Source organism: Ictidomys tridecemlineatus, chromosome 3 (genome assembly GCF_052094955.1).
Source record: "Ictidomys tridecemlineatus isolate mIctTri1 chromosome 3, mIctTri1.hap1, whole genome shotgun sequence".
Taxonomy (NCBI): domain Eukaryota; kingdom Metazoa; phylum Chordata; class Mammalia; order Rodentia; family Sciuridae; genus Ictidomys; species Ictidomys tridecemlineatus.
The window spans coordinates 144106203-144120686 of record NC_135479.1 but is presented as its reverse complement, the minus strand read 5'-3'; the positions used below and the strand labels follow the sequence as shown (position 1 = coordinate 144120686).

At 39.5% G+C, this 14484-nt stretch overlaps 1 protein-coding gene across 27 annotated transcripts in view; it reads left to right on the top strand.

Moving 5' to 3' along the window:
• The window catches only part of Kalrn (kalirin RhoGEF kinase), a 626048-nt gene that overhangs the window by 338175 nt on the left and 273389 nt on the right, over positions 1-14484 (top strand). For all 27 annotated transcript variants that reach the window (XM_078044068.1, XM_078044066.1, XM_078044074.1 and 24 more), the window contains exons 13-14: positions 840-1014; positions 10969-11164. In XM_078044068.1, coding sequence (XP_077900194.1) covers positions 840-1014; positions 10969-11164 — 371 coding nt within the window. The remainder of the gene's footprint in view (positions 1-839; positions 1015-10968; positions 11165-14484) is intronic.

Here is a 14484-nt window from a genome sequence, read left to right as displayed (position 1 = left end):
AATCAAAACTTATCCTCCCCGAGATCTTTGTTGGTTATCCCAGCCCCTGTAACCTAGCCTTGACACTTCACTGGGTCCTTTCAGGATTAATACATATATCATGTTCCTGGTCACAGTCTCATGCAATGTCTTGTTTAGCAGCAAACTATGAAGTGAGTAGGGCAATGGTTATTAAGTCTGCTTTATAAGTAAGGCAGCTGCAGTTCAAGGAGGTGATTTCCTAGGGCCACAAGCCCATATATGTCAGAGTGGGAGCCTAATCCAGGTTTGCAGATGCCAGATCCCATGTTTTCTTAACTATAACTTGAAGCCTGTTTAAGAACACCAGCCCACAACTTCAGCATAGCATTGTAAAGTGGGTGAATAATTTTGGCAGCCATGATGTCATCTTATTTTAACAATCCTGTGAGGTAAAGTTAGGAAGATTTTTATTTTTGTTTTTCATATGTCTTTGTCTGTTCTTATGTAATATATGTATATATGCATGTGCATGTGTGTATTAAAGCTATATATTGTAGACTACACATATGTATGGAACCATTCCATTTCTCTAACATTTTATGCTCTGCAGCGCCCTTTCCCATACTTTATTTCATTTGCTCCCTTTCACAATTCCAAGAGCTAGTCTTTGAAATAGAGTTGTGAACCCAAATGATGATGATGTATCTCCCCTCCTAAGCAGATAGTGTCAGGCTAATGGTAGGAATTTGATAAATATCTGTTGTTTGAATGACTCACCAGATTCATATCTACCTTGCTCAGAGGAATCCTCCTCCTCCTCCTCTGTCTCTTTTAACATACAAAATCTCTCTCTCCATCTTTCCCCTACTCTGCCACAGGGACTCGGCTATGTCCAACAATAAGACGCCCCACAGTAGCTCCATCAGCCACATTGAGTCTGTCCTGCAGCAGCTAGATGATGCCCAGGTGCAGATGGAGGAACTATTCCATGAGCGGAAAATCAAACTGGACATCTTCCTGCAGCTGCGCATCTTTGAGCAATATACCATTGAGGTAGGTGGAAGAGGGAGTATAAAGAGGCCGGCGAAGGACAGTGCTTCCTGGCCAAGGTCACTGCCATCCACAGGGTAGTAGCCTAGGGAATTTGAGGGAATTATGTATCAAGATGCCTTTTTGGAAGTGAAGAAATTCATGTTCCATGTGATATATTTCTTTCAGTCCTTCTCATCCCCTCTGCCGAGCAGAATCTCTGTTTTATTTTTGTCTATGGATTACTTCATTAGGAAGTTTTTGCTGCTGATCATTGGACTCTTATTTTGTATTTTGCTTCCTGAAACATCATGGAGTCAGCTTTGGGTTCTTGAATTCGTCATTGAATTCCATAGCTTCACAAGTGGGTAGGTGTTAAAATTTGACAGCCTCTTTGGCTGATGAACATAGACCAGGCATTAGATGAAGTCACACTGCTGCCAAGAAGTCAGAGTGGCAGGAAAGAAGACCTCAAGCCTCAATGTGATCTCTATGTATTAAGAAAGTAAGTCTGGGTTAAAGCCATTTGTTAGTTCATTTCATAGATTCTCAGTTCACTTTTGGAAGGTTGTAATCATATGTTAGTATATTTATGTCACATTTTTGGTGCCAATTCATCCACTTTTTATTATTTTCTGCTTTGAAGTAGTAACTAAGATGGGCCAATAGAGTTCTGGGGTAGGAAGAGTATAAAATACACACACACACACACACACACACACACACACACACACACACACACGCACACACACACACACACACACAGTATCTTCTCTTTATTCCTGACTGGTATTGTAGGAAAGAAAACCAATTCTCATATACACCAAATATGGTTTTAGTTTCAGAAAGTGTCAGTTAGCTTCACTTCAACATGGACTACACCCTTGACATAAACTAAGGGCAAAATAGAATGTATTTGCCTACAGTAATTCTAGTCAAAACCAATTTCCCTCCTGAAATATAATACAAAGCATATGCAGAAAATATTTGTTAAAAATGAGTGTAAATTAAATACTTAAAGTTAGATCATAGTTGAATGTTGCTATCGAGGAGCTTGATATTCAAATTGTAGGATTTGCATTCTTCAACCTTTCTATGTATAAAAATTCTCCTTCTCACCCGAAGAACTGGACAGCAACTTGAACAACTTAGTATGCAGAGGAACAAATGTTGGGAAGTAGTGCAAGTGCCTGATAAAATGAGAGAAATAAAAATAGTGATTAGATTGTGCATCTTCTGATGGAGGCTGTAACATCCCAAGTTTTGAAGGGGTCTTATTCCCCATCAGGGAGGAGACCCAAAGAGACCCAAAGCTTGGGGTAAATGTTGCATCTAGAAATGGAAATCCTGCCAGACTTATGGAAAAACTGCTTCCACTCAGATTGTCAGAAGTTATTTTTGAGGGTGATGAGATTATTTCAAATACCAGCTATGCTTCACTGTGGGGATGAAGAGCAAACTCCTAGAGAAGCTTCAGAGTGTGAAACCGAGGGTGGTTTCTGCAATAAGAGCCACGTCAGTGCTAACATAAACCAGGACAGCATTCATGTTTGAAAGACCTACAGCTGTGGTTCTGTTTCTAAGGGAAGGCATTTGATGGGCATACTCCAAATTCCTTGGGATTACTGAAAAACAGAGCACTCCTGATATCCTGACATCTGGAGACTCTAAGTGGGATACTCAATCATATCACCAATGGCTGAGATGAGCCAGTTAATTTAAAAATTAAGATAGCACATGAGTTGCTGTACCAACCTCCTTTCACTCAATAATAATATATATGGCTTCTGCATCATAACCTGGGGTGAGATCATAGACACGCCCACATAAAGCAAAACTTGTCCCATATTTGTTAAGCAGATGTTCAAAACCAAGAGTGTGGCTACATTCCTGACATACCTTCTTGAACTTCATGGATACCAGACAAAGTAACCCAGAGTAAAACATGATGTCCCATAAAGATTTTTTCTATAGGTTCTACCTCCCTCAATGAAGATTTTTTATATGAACTAGTTATGATAGAAGAGACAGTATATCTAATGCTAATATTGTTTATTTTCTAGTGATTTTTTTATTTTTGATGCTTTTTTGCATTTCCAAATTTTCTACAATTAGAATAAGAAAGAAATAAAAAATGTTAGAATCAAGAATAACTAGTGGTCTCCAAACTTTTTTTTGAGTGTGTGCCTGTCAGTAAAATATTTTTGAACTTGCAACCTCCTACCTATGCATATTTATTAGTTTACAAATTATGTAACCATTCTAGCACTGGCTAATAATCTCAAAACTTAATATGCCCTTTGGGTGAAGTTTAGCTTTTTCATTAGGAGTTGTGATTGCAGATTTTCAAATAGTCTTCTGATAATTTCCAATTATGTCTTTACCTGGCTTCATGACAGATTTAATTAGATTGTCATTATTTCCTTACTCCATAATGTGACTGACAGAGAGTTCAAAGTTCTCTTTTGCTTTCTTGATTAGTAGTATCTTCAAACTGCAGTTTCTTTGCAGGAAATTTGTCAAGTCATGTGTCTTTTTGTAAAGGTTAGTTTAGTTTAAACTGGATAATAAATAAATCCATTTAATGGGAAATATGAAGAGAGCAAAAATTTGGAATATGCTGACATCAGTGAACATATGAACCACAGTCAGCCCCTCTGGATCAAGGCCTCTGTCCTCCCTAAGTCACCCTCACCTCCTATGCACAGCACAAACCATCTGCCCTGTGGTTCCAATCTACTACTGAAAGTCTAAGGAGACTTCTATATTTTTCATTGGTCTCATAAAACATGTATGTAAATAATATATATGCACAGAAATAGGTGTATGTGTATATAGAAAGAATTCTTCTCCCTGTTATCAATGGATAATCTTGTACCCCTGAGAGGGACAAACCCGTGTTGGAAAGTCCTCAGAATGATACCAAGAAAGATACTCTAAATAAGGAACTTTAAGAAAATATGGGTCATGTATATGGTCTTTTAAAAAAAATTCTCACTCTTTTATTACAAAGTTTGCTCAGTGCTCCTAAAAGTTTATCTGTGTAATTAACCTGAGTAAGAATTAGAACAACCAACTCTAAATTATGAGGTTCACATTAGAATGAGTTGGGGCCAGGCAGAACCTGGGGAGAAATGGCACTCAAAGAGGAGACTTCTGCTTAAAGAAGAGAAAGCTGATTATAACTGGTGGGCTCTACTCTTTAGTTGATTGTGTGCAGGGGCCCTTAGCATTTTATATTAGAATGGGCTCATTCAGTCAGTCTTTTGTCTGTATAAAAATTCAACTCACTGAACATTTAATGAGCACCTGCTCTGTAACAGTAACTAAGCTGCACGTTAAGTATATGTTGCACTATTAGTGGACTAGTTGTTGAGAAGCATAGGAAAAAAACCATCAGTCACTGTGATGATGCTACTAGAGGAAGGCTCCCAATTTGATAGGAACACTGAACAGGAGATGCTTGGCCTGGTAAGGTTGCCCATGAAGGTTTCTCAGTCACACCTGGAGAATAGGCAGAAGTTGTCGCCATCCTCTACCAGAATATCTCCAGAGCTCAGAAGCAGGGACTGGGAAGAGGAGGGAAGAAACAGAATTTCATTATGTGCTGAGCCAAATCTTCACCATTTTTATGCTTTGGACCTTGCTCTTTCTCTGGGGAAAAACAAACAACAAAAACCAGAATAAATCTGTTCTCTATTTTATTAGGAAGTCTCAGAAATATTTTTAAATGTTTATCATAGGTCTCTTTACCTTTATCTGAAAAATCATAAGATGTATGAGTTACTTCTGTAGTCCGCTCCAGCTCTTAGAGTTCAGTGACTATCTGCCCTCTCTGTGGTACATGTCGCCAGTTCATTCAGCTCTTTCTGGATAGTGGCCAGTCTCTAGATTCTCTCATTGCCCCCTGCCAAGGGAATTCTCATTAGCCATGAGCAGCTGTTTACCCTTGTATGTGCCACTCAGGAATGTGCCTCTCCTGATGCACCCAGGTGAGAGGTGCTTTTTAGTGCCTTCATGTCCTATCTTGTGTGACCTTATGCTGGTTGTTTTGTCAAAGTAAGTGCTTCCAATACACTGGCTACTTTTTTTAAAAATTTTAATAATTGTTTTTTATTTTCCCCCCTCAATTTTTACTTTTTTCCCCCTGTACAGTTCTTTAGCCTATGAAAATAGATTAAAATTTAATTTATTATCAATAAATAATAATCAATCAAGGCTAAGGCTGTTTGAAATGTTGGCTAAGTCAGCAGGACCCTGTGATGCTTCACTGGAGATTCTCTCCCAGTGGCATAGCCATTATCCTGCACAGCCACTGTCAGCTGTGGGTCCCATCAGCTCATCCAGTGTCCTCATCTTTTCTTCCATAGACACAATATGAGACTCTACAGAGCCTTTCCCAAGCCCACCAACATAATAACATATCAAGAAAGAAACATCTTTTTGAGATCTTTACCAGTTCTTTTTAGTGATCACTGTAGCATTTTCTAAACGTACCTCAGATCCTTTGGGAAAGAGATGAAGCCTAAATACAATGAGTTAAACCACATCCCTCACAAAGTATTTATTTAATAGTTTCTTCTAAGTATTTTGTGAAACTGATTTCAGAATTTTTTGGGAGGTTTCCTTCACTCTGCTTTTTTTTTTTTTTAACAAAACTCAAGGTTGTTCATACAACCTGAGTATTCTGACATCATCAATTTTCAGTAAATTATCAGAGATCCCTGATGGTGACTTTGGGGCAGGGTCTGGAACAGTGGACCTGAAGTATTATTGATGTCTGTTGAGGTATGCTTTTCCTTCCTGGGAAGGATGCAATGGACAGGAGCGGGTGTAAGCTACAGCTTAGGGAGAAAAGAACGTTCTGACACTCAAGTAAGGTGAGGTACTAGAATGAGTGATCACTCTGTGATGGAGGAACTCTTCAACAGATTGGAGATCTTTTGAAAGCCAAATAGAGTTCTACAAGTCTCAAACTGATAAAAAGAGATAAATAAAATCTTTCTCAGGATCCCCTTCAATTCATATATATGTACATATATAAACATAAATTACACATATATATATATAACTATACACACACACACACATATACTTATATAACTTTATTTTATTTACTTATTTTATGTGGTGCTGAGGATTGAACCCAGTGCCTCACATGCGATAGGCAAGCGCTCTACCACTGAGCCCCAACTCCAGCACCCCCTTCAACCCTTGTAGTATAGGTATAGGTAGACACATTGTCTTTATTTTATTTTTATGCAGTGCTGAGGATTGAACCCAGTGCCTCACACATGCTGGCGAGTGTTCTACCTCTGAGCCACAATCCCGGCCCTATCCCTTCAACCCTTTTAATCAACAAATTATGACTCTGTCAAAGACCTCAGTTTCAATATAATGATGAGGAAGAAAAGAACATGCACGTGGCCATTAAAATTGTCCAGTTGTCCAAGTGCTCCAACTGGTACAGGAACATTGGAACCCATCAATTACAACATTTTATAATGTATTCTTATATTATTTTGCCAAGATGGAAAGGATTTCTTTTCTGCCAAGTCCCTTTACTTTTTTAGAAAATTATTGCAATATCTCCAAAGGTGTTAAGCTATTTCGATTAAACTTTTAATTCTTCAGACAGATTATATATGTTTCTGGAACAGAGAGAAATGCTATGATACCTTTAAAATAATCTGTTTTTAAAATAATCTGTTTTTAAAACTCTAGTACCTCATCATTTGATAAATGGCTTAACACAAAAGAATCTAACATTACACTGGTCATGTAAAGTAAACGACTATGGCGGTTTAGTTAATTTCAGTTTCATACTGGTGATTTGTATCAACACACAGACCCATTATGGGTAAAGAAGCTCTTTCCAATCAGTGAGACAGCCTCTTCAGCTACAATATGTCTTGCCCTATCAGCCAGAACTTATAAGCCAGTAGAGAATATTTAGCTTACATTTTCCTTATCTTAATGAAAATAATGGCATAAAACAGAAAAATACTCATTTTGTAATCAGCAACCCAGGCATTTTGGTAGAATCCCCTCACAATGAAATGCCACAGATCTTTCCTCTTCAATGTTATTGGAAAGGTAATTGGACCTTAATAAATGCAAAACATGTAGTGTTGCTCTTAAAACTGTTTCACTAACATTACTCATTTTATAACTACAGGCAGGCTACTTAAACTCTTTGTTTCCTTGTCTGAAAACTTAGGATGACAATATTTTCTAGTCCATAGGGTTGTTGTAAGGATTTAATGAATTAACACATGTAATGTTTCTGGCAAAGCCCCTGGCATTTAAGCAGCACTCAGTACTGTGGTCAGTGTTATTACTTTTGTTATTCACAATACATTTTCATTTCATATACATTTACATACACATGAGTTTGATAATAGCAAATGTATTTTATATATAAGTAAATATATACATATGTGTGTATTTATGAGCATATGTACCTGCTTCTGGATTTTAAGCAACTAAACATCTACGTGTCCCATTGTTCATCTCCTAATTCATTGCTGAGTCGTATCAGGAGAGTCCTAGATATTCATATAGAGTAGGTGGTTTCTCTTGCCATGCAGAGAATCTGCTCATGCAGGGAGTAGTACATACTTCTCTACTTCAGCTTTAATCCCTCTGTTCACATCCCAATTCCAATTGCAGATGTGTCTCGCGTTCATGACAAAGGCCCTTGGGGAACCAGAGAATTTGAGATAGGTAAGATTGCTTACCTTATACTAAGCAGTTTGGTAGAATCAGTTTAAAAATTTACCAAACCCTTAAACAAAAATACCCTATTGATGGAAGACAGTGTGTTTCCTTGAAAGTATAAATTATGCCTGGAATTTATATAAGGGCTCAGGCATATAGTTGATTTATTGCTCTGTACAAAGAGTATATGTTTAAAAGGTGCATATGAAGCGAAGAAAATTGAGTTATCATGGGTCTTTTTAAAGAAAAAAAAACATGAAGAGTAAAACTGTTACTTCTCTTATGTGAGCATAAAAAAGAAGGCTGTCCCCTGGAAATCAATTCTTACGGAAGCCTTATTAATGTCACACCATGGTTAGGAGCATTGGACTAGTAGCTGATGCTCAGCTCTGCCACCAGCAGCTCTAAGACCATGAGGAAAGCTACCTGGCTGCTATGTACTTCCATTTCCTTCTAGAGCTGCTCTGGGGATTAAAATAAAGTCAGTTGAATGGCTTAACCCACTATTCATCCCATAATAAATGCACAATTTAGAGAAAAATGATTTTGTCATTTTGTCATCTTCATCATGATCATCATCAGCATCTAAAAATTATCAAAAAAAAACTACATGATATTTCCAACTTTGCAGGTGATAGTAAAGAACTAAGTTGATGAGAGCAGACCACAGGAAGTGGAAGAAAGGGGGAAGGTGAGTTCTGGTTCAGGCAGGTACAGATTAAAACACTTGAGGAAGAGAGGCTAAAGTTTTCTGTACACATAAATATGGGGGAGGACTCAGATAATAGGTGGAGCCAGTGGAGAGGACTCCCTGTGAACAGAGCCCAAGGTGACTGCTAAACCAACTCCCATGGATCAATTTTTGGCAGCAGAATACTAAATTTGGTGTGTCTAATCTTTTTAAAGTGAGACTTGTCATTTCCCACTGCCTGTTACCCTAATTTTTTTTTAGCTCCTCATCTGATTTCCCTTATTACTGTGTCTCTAGAGTAGACAACTGTTAGATTAAAAATATTGTTCAAACTATATCTTCAAGAGGTCATTAGATCCTAACTTTCCAATTAATTCAGGAGAGTGAATAAGACAGAGGCCACTAGAGCCAAGGGAGGAACTGAGAAGGCCAGAGCTGAGATGGAGCTAATAGAGCAGAAGGAGAAAGCAAAATAGGTTAACTGAAAACTGAGTGCCCTCTGGGAACCTTGTATTCCATCTTTCATTCATTTGATACAGGTCCTCACTTCTTGCCTGAGCACATGCTCTCCAAATGGAGTTAGATCTCCAAATTCATTCCGTTGGGTAGGTTTTGCTTTTAACAATCTTATCTCTGTATGAGCAAACTAACTCATGTCCCACGTTATGAGATAAACCAAAGGAAAAACATCTGAGTCTAAGGATGTAGTGAAACCTTCAGGCCAGAGGGTCTGTTTTGAAGGGTGGTCAAGACTTCAAGAGACTGGGAGGAAAGACAGGGTTATTGAACAGGAATGGAGGCTGGTGGATGCTGATCTTATGCTCAGGATCAGCAGTAAACCGGTTTGAATGGATCTTAACAGAGAGCATGAGATAAGGTTGGAAAGTTAGGGTTGCTCATTAACAGTAAGGTAAACTGCAGTTTTGAACCCGATTTTTTTCTTTAAAAAAAAGATGCATTGTCACACTCATATAATCCCAATTATTCATAAGGCTGAGACAATAGGATCTTAAGTTTGAGGTCAGCCTCAGCAACTTAGAAAAATAAAAAAGGCTAGGGTATATATAGCTCACTGGTAAAGCATTTGCCTAGCATGTGTGAGGCCCTGGGTTTAATCCCCAGTACCACAAAAAAAAAAAGCCCCTTGTATCCCAGAAAGAAATTGGAGAAGACACCCCAATAAAAGAACACTCCTTAAGAAAAAAAAATGCTCAAGAAAGAAAATAGTTTAAACTCCAGAAAACATTGAAAGCATACAAGTTAAACTCACTGAAGGCTCTGGCTATTGGCACTTGGAGAAATAGGGAAGTAGAGTCAGACACAGAGAGGGTGAAGAGTAGATAGACCCCAGGGAAGCGACCTTAGGAGTCAGCCCTTTCTGTTGAAATTCAGCCCCTTGGAATTCTCACTCTTCAGGCTGCATAACAGAGTTGGCCCTTCAATTTAATGTAGTCAGTTGATGAAAGTGGAGGAGGTTAAGGAGAAGGGAGAAAGAATATAGAAACACCAGATATAGAATGCTGGGCAGATTTCACATTCAGTTTAGATCATATTCCTAAGATACCAGACCTCTGAGCCTCACTTTCCTGACTTAAATACTTCGATCTTTCTCTGTTTTCCTCACCAGGACCTTTGACACTTTCCTCTTCATGAATTCCTGACCTTAGGACCCCTCTGGGATCTTCCTGCATCAAAAGGACCCTTTATTGAGTCAGTTTCATAGAAATTTGAAAGAAGAGGCAGGCTCTTCCTTTCATGGTTGTTGTCTTAGTTTTATTCTGATTTCCTGCAGCTAATGGGCAAGGAATGGACTACGAACCGTGATTTGGACAATTTTATTTATTTATTTTGGTTGTTTATTTCTGGATATCATTCTTTATGATTGAGGGAGAGAATCCTCCACAATGGAACACAGGAACCAGATCTGGACCTGGAGTTGGACATGTAGAGTTTTTAAAATAATGTTGTAGCCTTGACACATTTGTCAGATTTCTCTAGACCTCAGTTTATATTACTGAAAAATACTCACTACTTAGTTTCTGAGGACCTCTTCAATTATGAAACATTTTTATAGCAACAGTTGTTGGGGATGGTGGACAAAACCTCTTTGCAGTCAGGAGAAGAACTAAGCTACTTCATAAGCTTTGCCCCTTGCTGGCAAGGGAAACCTGTGACAATTACTATGTCTGTCTGAGCGAGGGTCAGCTGCTTCTTCTGTAAGATAGACTTGGAAATCTCCATGCTGCCTTGTCTCATTGTTTCATTGTGGCAATCAAATGAGATGAATATGCAAAAGCTTTATAAACCATATATTAGAACATAAGTGTTTTTCCTGCTATTCCTTTGCTGTTGCGATAGACATTGAAACACACAGAGAACACTGGAAGGCATGTGCATACGGATGCATGGCAGTCTTGCTTAGATCAAAGAGATCATGATCAAAGAGATGGGAAGCAAAGACTATCTGAGGATTGCGTTAGTTAGTAAGGCTTGGGATTGGTGAGCTTTAGCTTAGTAGCCTCTCAAGGATTTGGCAAGCCAGTACTGATCTTGGTGGTTCCTCACAGGTTACAGCAGAGCTGGATGCCTGGAATGAGGACTTGCTTCGGCAGATGAATGACTTCAACACGGAGGATCTGACCCTAGCAGAGCAGCGGCTACAGCGCCACACAGAAAGAAAGCTAGCCATGAACAATATGACCTTTGAAGTCATTCAGCAGGGCCAAGATCTACACCAATACATCATGGAAGTCCAGGCTTCAGGTAGGCAGCCCCCCATTCTTCTGGCAGGAGAGATGATAGAAACAAGGATACCACTTGCCTCCAAGGACCACTCCCACACTCTCATTCATTTATTTCTACCAAGAATAGAAATTTTACCCCCATTTTAAAGAAAATGAAAGCAAAGCCATGAGAGCTAAAATAACTTGTCCAAGATTGCTCAGTTAGACTCTGGGAAAGATGGGAATAGAGCCTGGGTCTCCTGGTACTGCAAAGAGAATAGGCCAACTAATGGTGGGAATTAGCTTGGTTTTTTGTTTGTTTGTTTGTTTGTTTGTTTTCTAATGGAGGTTTAGAAAAGTAAACCAAAAGTAGCCAGACATCCATGGAATTGTTCTTAAGTATATAGCTCCCCATCCCATCCTTGGCATACACTCTCCTCCTTTCCTCCACTCCCAGGCAGTCTTCTGTTCTCTCATGTTTCACAAGCCCTCAATTTTTTATCACTGGTCTGTAAGTGAGTATAAGCAGTACTGATAAAAATTTATTGCAAGATCATATAATTTTATTGCTTCTCATAAAACATGGCTAAGTTACACAGATTTTACTTCTTTTCTTGCTCAAGATTTATTCAAAATGAATCCACCAAGTGCATGATCCCTTAATGTACTCCTGCCACTCTCCAGGATGGCCTTTTAGAACTGGGGAAAGCCATAATGATTCCCCAAGAATAGCTGGTCCAGAAGAAAAGATGCTACTTATTCTGTTAGAGTGCTGGAACCCAGGTCTTCTTCACTTTAGTTAACTTTTCATCGCTATACCCAGATACCTGACAAGAACAACTTAGAAAAGGAAAGATTTATTTTGATTCATGGTTTCAGAGGAGTCTTCCATGGCCAGTTCCATTGCCACGGGCAGGACATCATGGCCGAAGTACATGACAGGAAAACTGCTCAGCTCATGGCAGCCAGGAAGCTGGGAGTGCTGGGAGCCAGGGAGAAGATAAACCATTTCACAGAATGCCCCGAGTAACCTACTCCTTCCAACTAGCTCCCACCTCCCAGTAGTCCATTTAGCTCCCACCAAATTAATACATCAAATGGATTAATCCAGCTGATGATGTCAGAGCCCTTTGACCCAATCATTGCCTAAAAACCCCACCTCATGAGACTTTGGGGGAAATTCCAGATCCAAAACATAACACTCCAGGTAGGTCATATGTACATTAAAATTTCAGAAGCACTGTTCCAGCACATGAACTATGGCTTTTCACAGCCTTTTTAGGGAAGTGTGGTAGGGGGTGGATGGTGACCCCTTCTGTGTGATTGAGAATCGTACCTGGATTCAGGGTTTAGCCCACAGCAGGCCTTAATAATGGGGACCATGAGAGATGAAGACACAGTACTTAGGAGAGAGGCTGGCTAGAGCAACTGTGCAAGGATGCTCACTTTCACCACTCCAAAGTGGACGCTCCTGCCAGGTGCAGTCATGATCTTGGGCAAGCCAACTTCTGTCCCAGCATCCAAGTATCCATGGAAACAGAAAGCATGGATCTGGAAGTCTCTGAGGACTGCTTGTGTCTGGGGGTTGGCTGTGCTTGGCGTCCACCTTAGCCATGAGGACTGAGTGGGTGAAAATACCCCCAGGCAGATGGGCTGCCCACCCCCACAGTATCCTGTTCTAGAAAAAAAGTTTTGTTAAAAAGATATTTGGTCAGCCTCTTCAGCCCTCTCCACTGAGACTGGCTGTTCTTCTACACCTACCTCAGCTAGCTGTTCAGTCTGGCAGAACCCATGAGGCTTCAAATGGAATGAACCCAGGCATTTCAGGGAAGCTTATTCCCTGTCCGTGACCTGGTCTTGCAGAAAAGTCATGTATCTCATCTCAGGGTTGCAGCAAGGGAAGACAGAGTCATGCCAGAGCTGGGGGTGGAGGTGGGTGAGGGGTGCACTCAGGGTGGGCCTTGCTCCTCTCTCATGGCTGAGGAATGCAAGACTTCAGAGACATAGGATTGTGGTTTTTCTAGTGCATTTATTTGGACTAAAGGTAAAATAACTGTCATTCTAAAAACATTACATCTAGCAAAATTAAGATTTACTGGTTTTTAGCCCCCTGCCCTAAATTAATGGTATATGCTTTGAATGTTTTTAGTAGCAAAAGCCTTGTCATAAGTCAACATTAGTCTGAGGAATAATTTCTTCATTTGTCATGTTCTTTCCTCACTATAGCATTATCTATTTGCATCTCAAGTTGGGAGGCAGTAAGTTTGACTAGGAAGAAAACATGCTGTCTGAATTCAAGGTCCCATTCCATCACTAACAAGCAGTCTGATTTTGGAAGACCCTTCTCTTTCTCTTTATACCTTAGTTTCTTCTTGTGTCTAGTGTTGCATGGGCCTTGATTCCTAAAGTCTCTTCCAGTTCTCACTTCCCATGATTCAATCCAACTACTTTCACTGGTTACTCTATAGATTTTCTCTCCAATGAAATCTGGCTATGTAACCATTACACTTGACCTCAGAAACAACAAATGCTGCTGGGCATGACTCCAGAGACTATGAAGCAGGAAGATCTCAAGTTCAAGGCTAGCCTCAGCAACTTAGTGAGACCCTGTCTCAAAATTTAAAACAATAAATAAAATGGATTGGGGGTAAAACTCAGTGGTAAAGTACCCTATGGTTCAATCTCAAACTACCCCCCCAAAAAAAGGAAGAAAAAAAAGAAAGATCAAGAGCTGTGTATCTTACAGATATATTTTTGTTGTTTAATCAAATCATAAAAGTTCTCTTTTCATGCACCACTTTTAAGTGAAAAATCTTTGGAGTCTGTTGCAATAATGCCTAGAATTTAGTATGCCTAAGTACTCAGGCACAGTATTTGAAAATAGCGTAAACATATCCCAAAAAATAATTACATTTGGGAGGATTTTGAGAGCACAGACACAAGAGGAAATCCTGGGTTGATATCCACTCCTCTTGCTACCTGGGTGTCCTTAACCATGTTACCCAATCCCCAAATGCCTCCCCTTCTTCTAAGGAAGTAGTGGTCAAAGGAATATCTACCACACAGGGAGATTGCAGGAAGCACAGTGGGATCATCCACTAGCATGGAAAGGGTTCAGAAAAGCTTGACAACTCTCCTGTTTTATTTTTATGTTCTAGCACACACTTCATTCTCTTGGGGGGTTTGTGTTTGAGCAGATTCTCCAAAAGCCTCTAACAGAAGGGTTGTCTTACACACAGCAAGTTCTCAATAATGACGTTTGCTGAATTAATCAAGAATGAACACAATGTGGGCAGAACAGATGTAGGTTAAAATAATGGACCACAAATAATTTTATTTGTGTTGTAAAAGGAAAGAAAA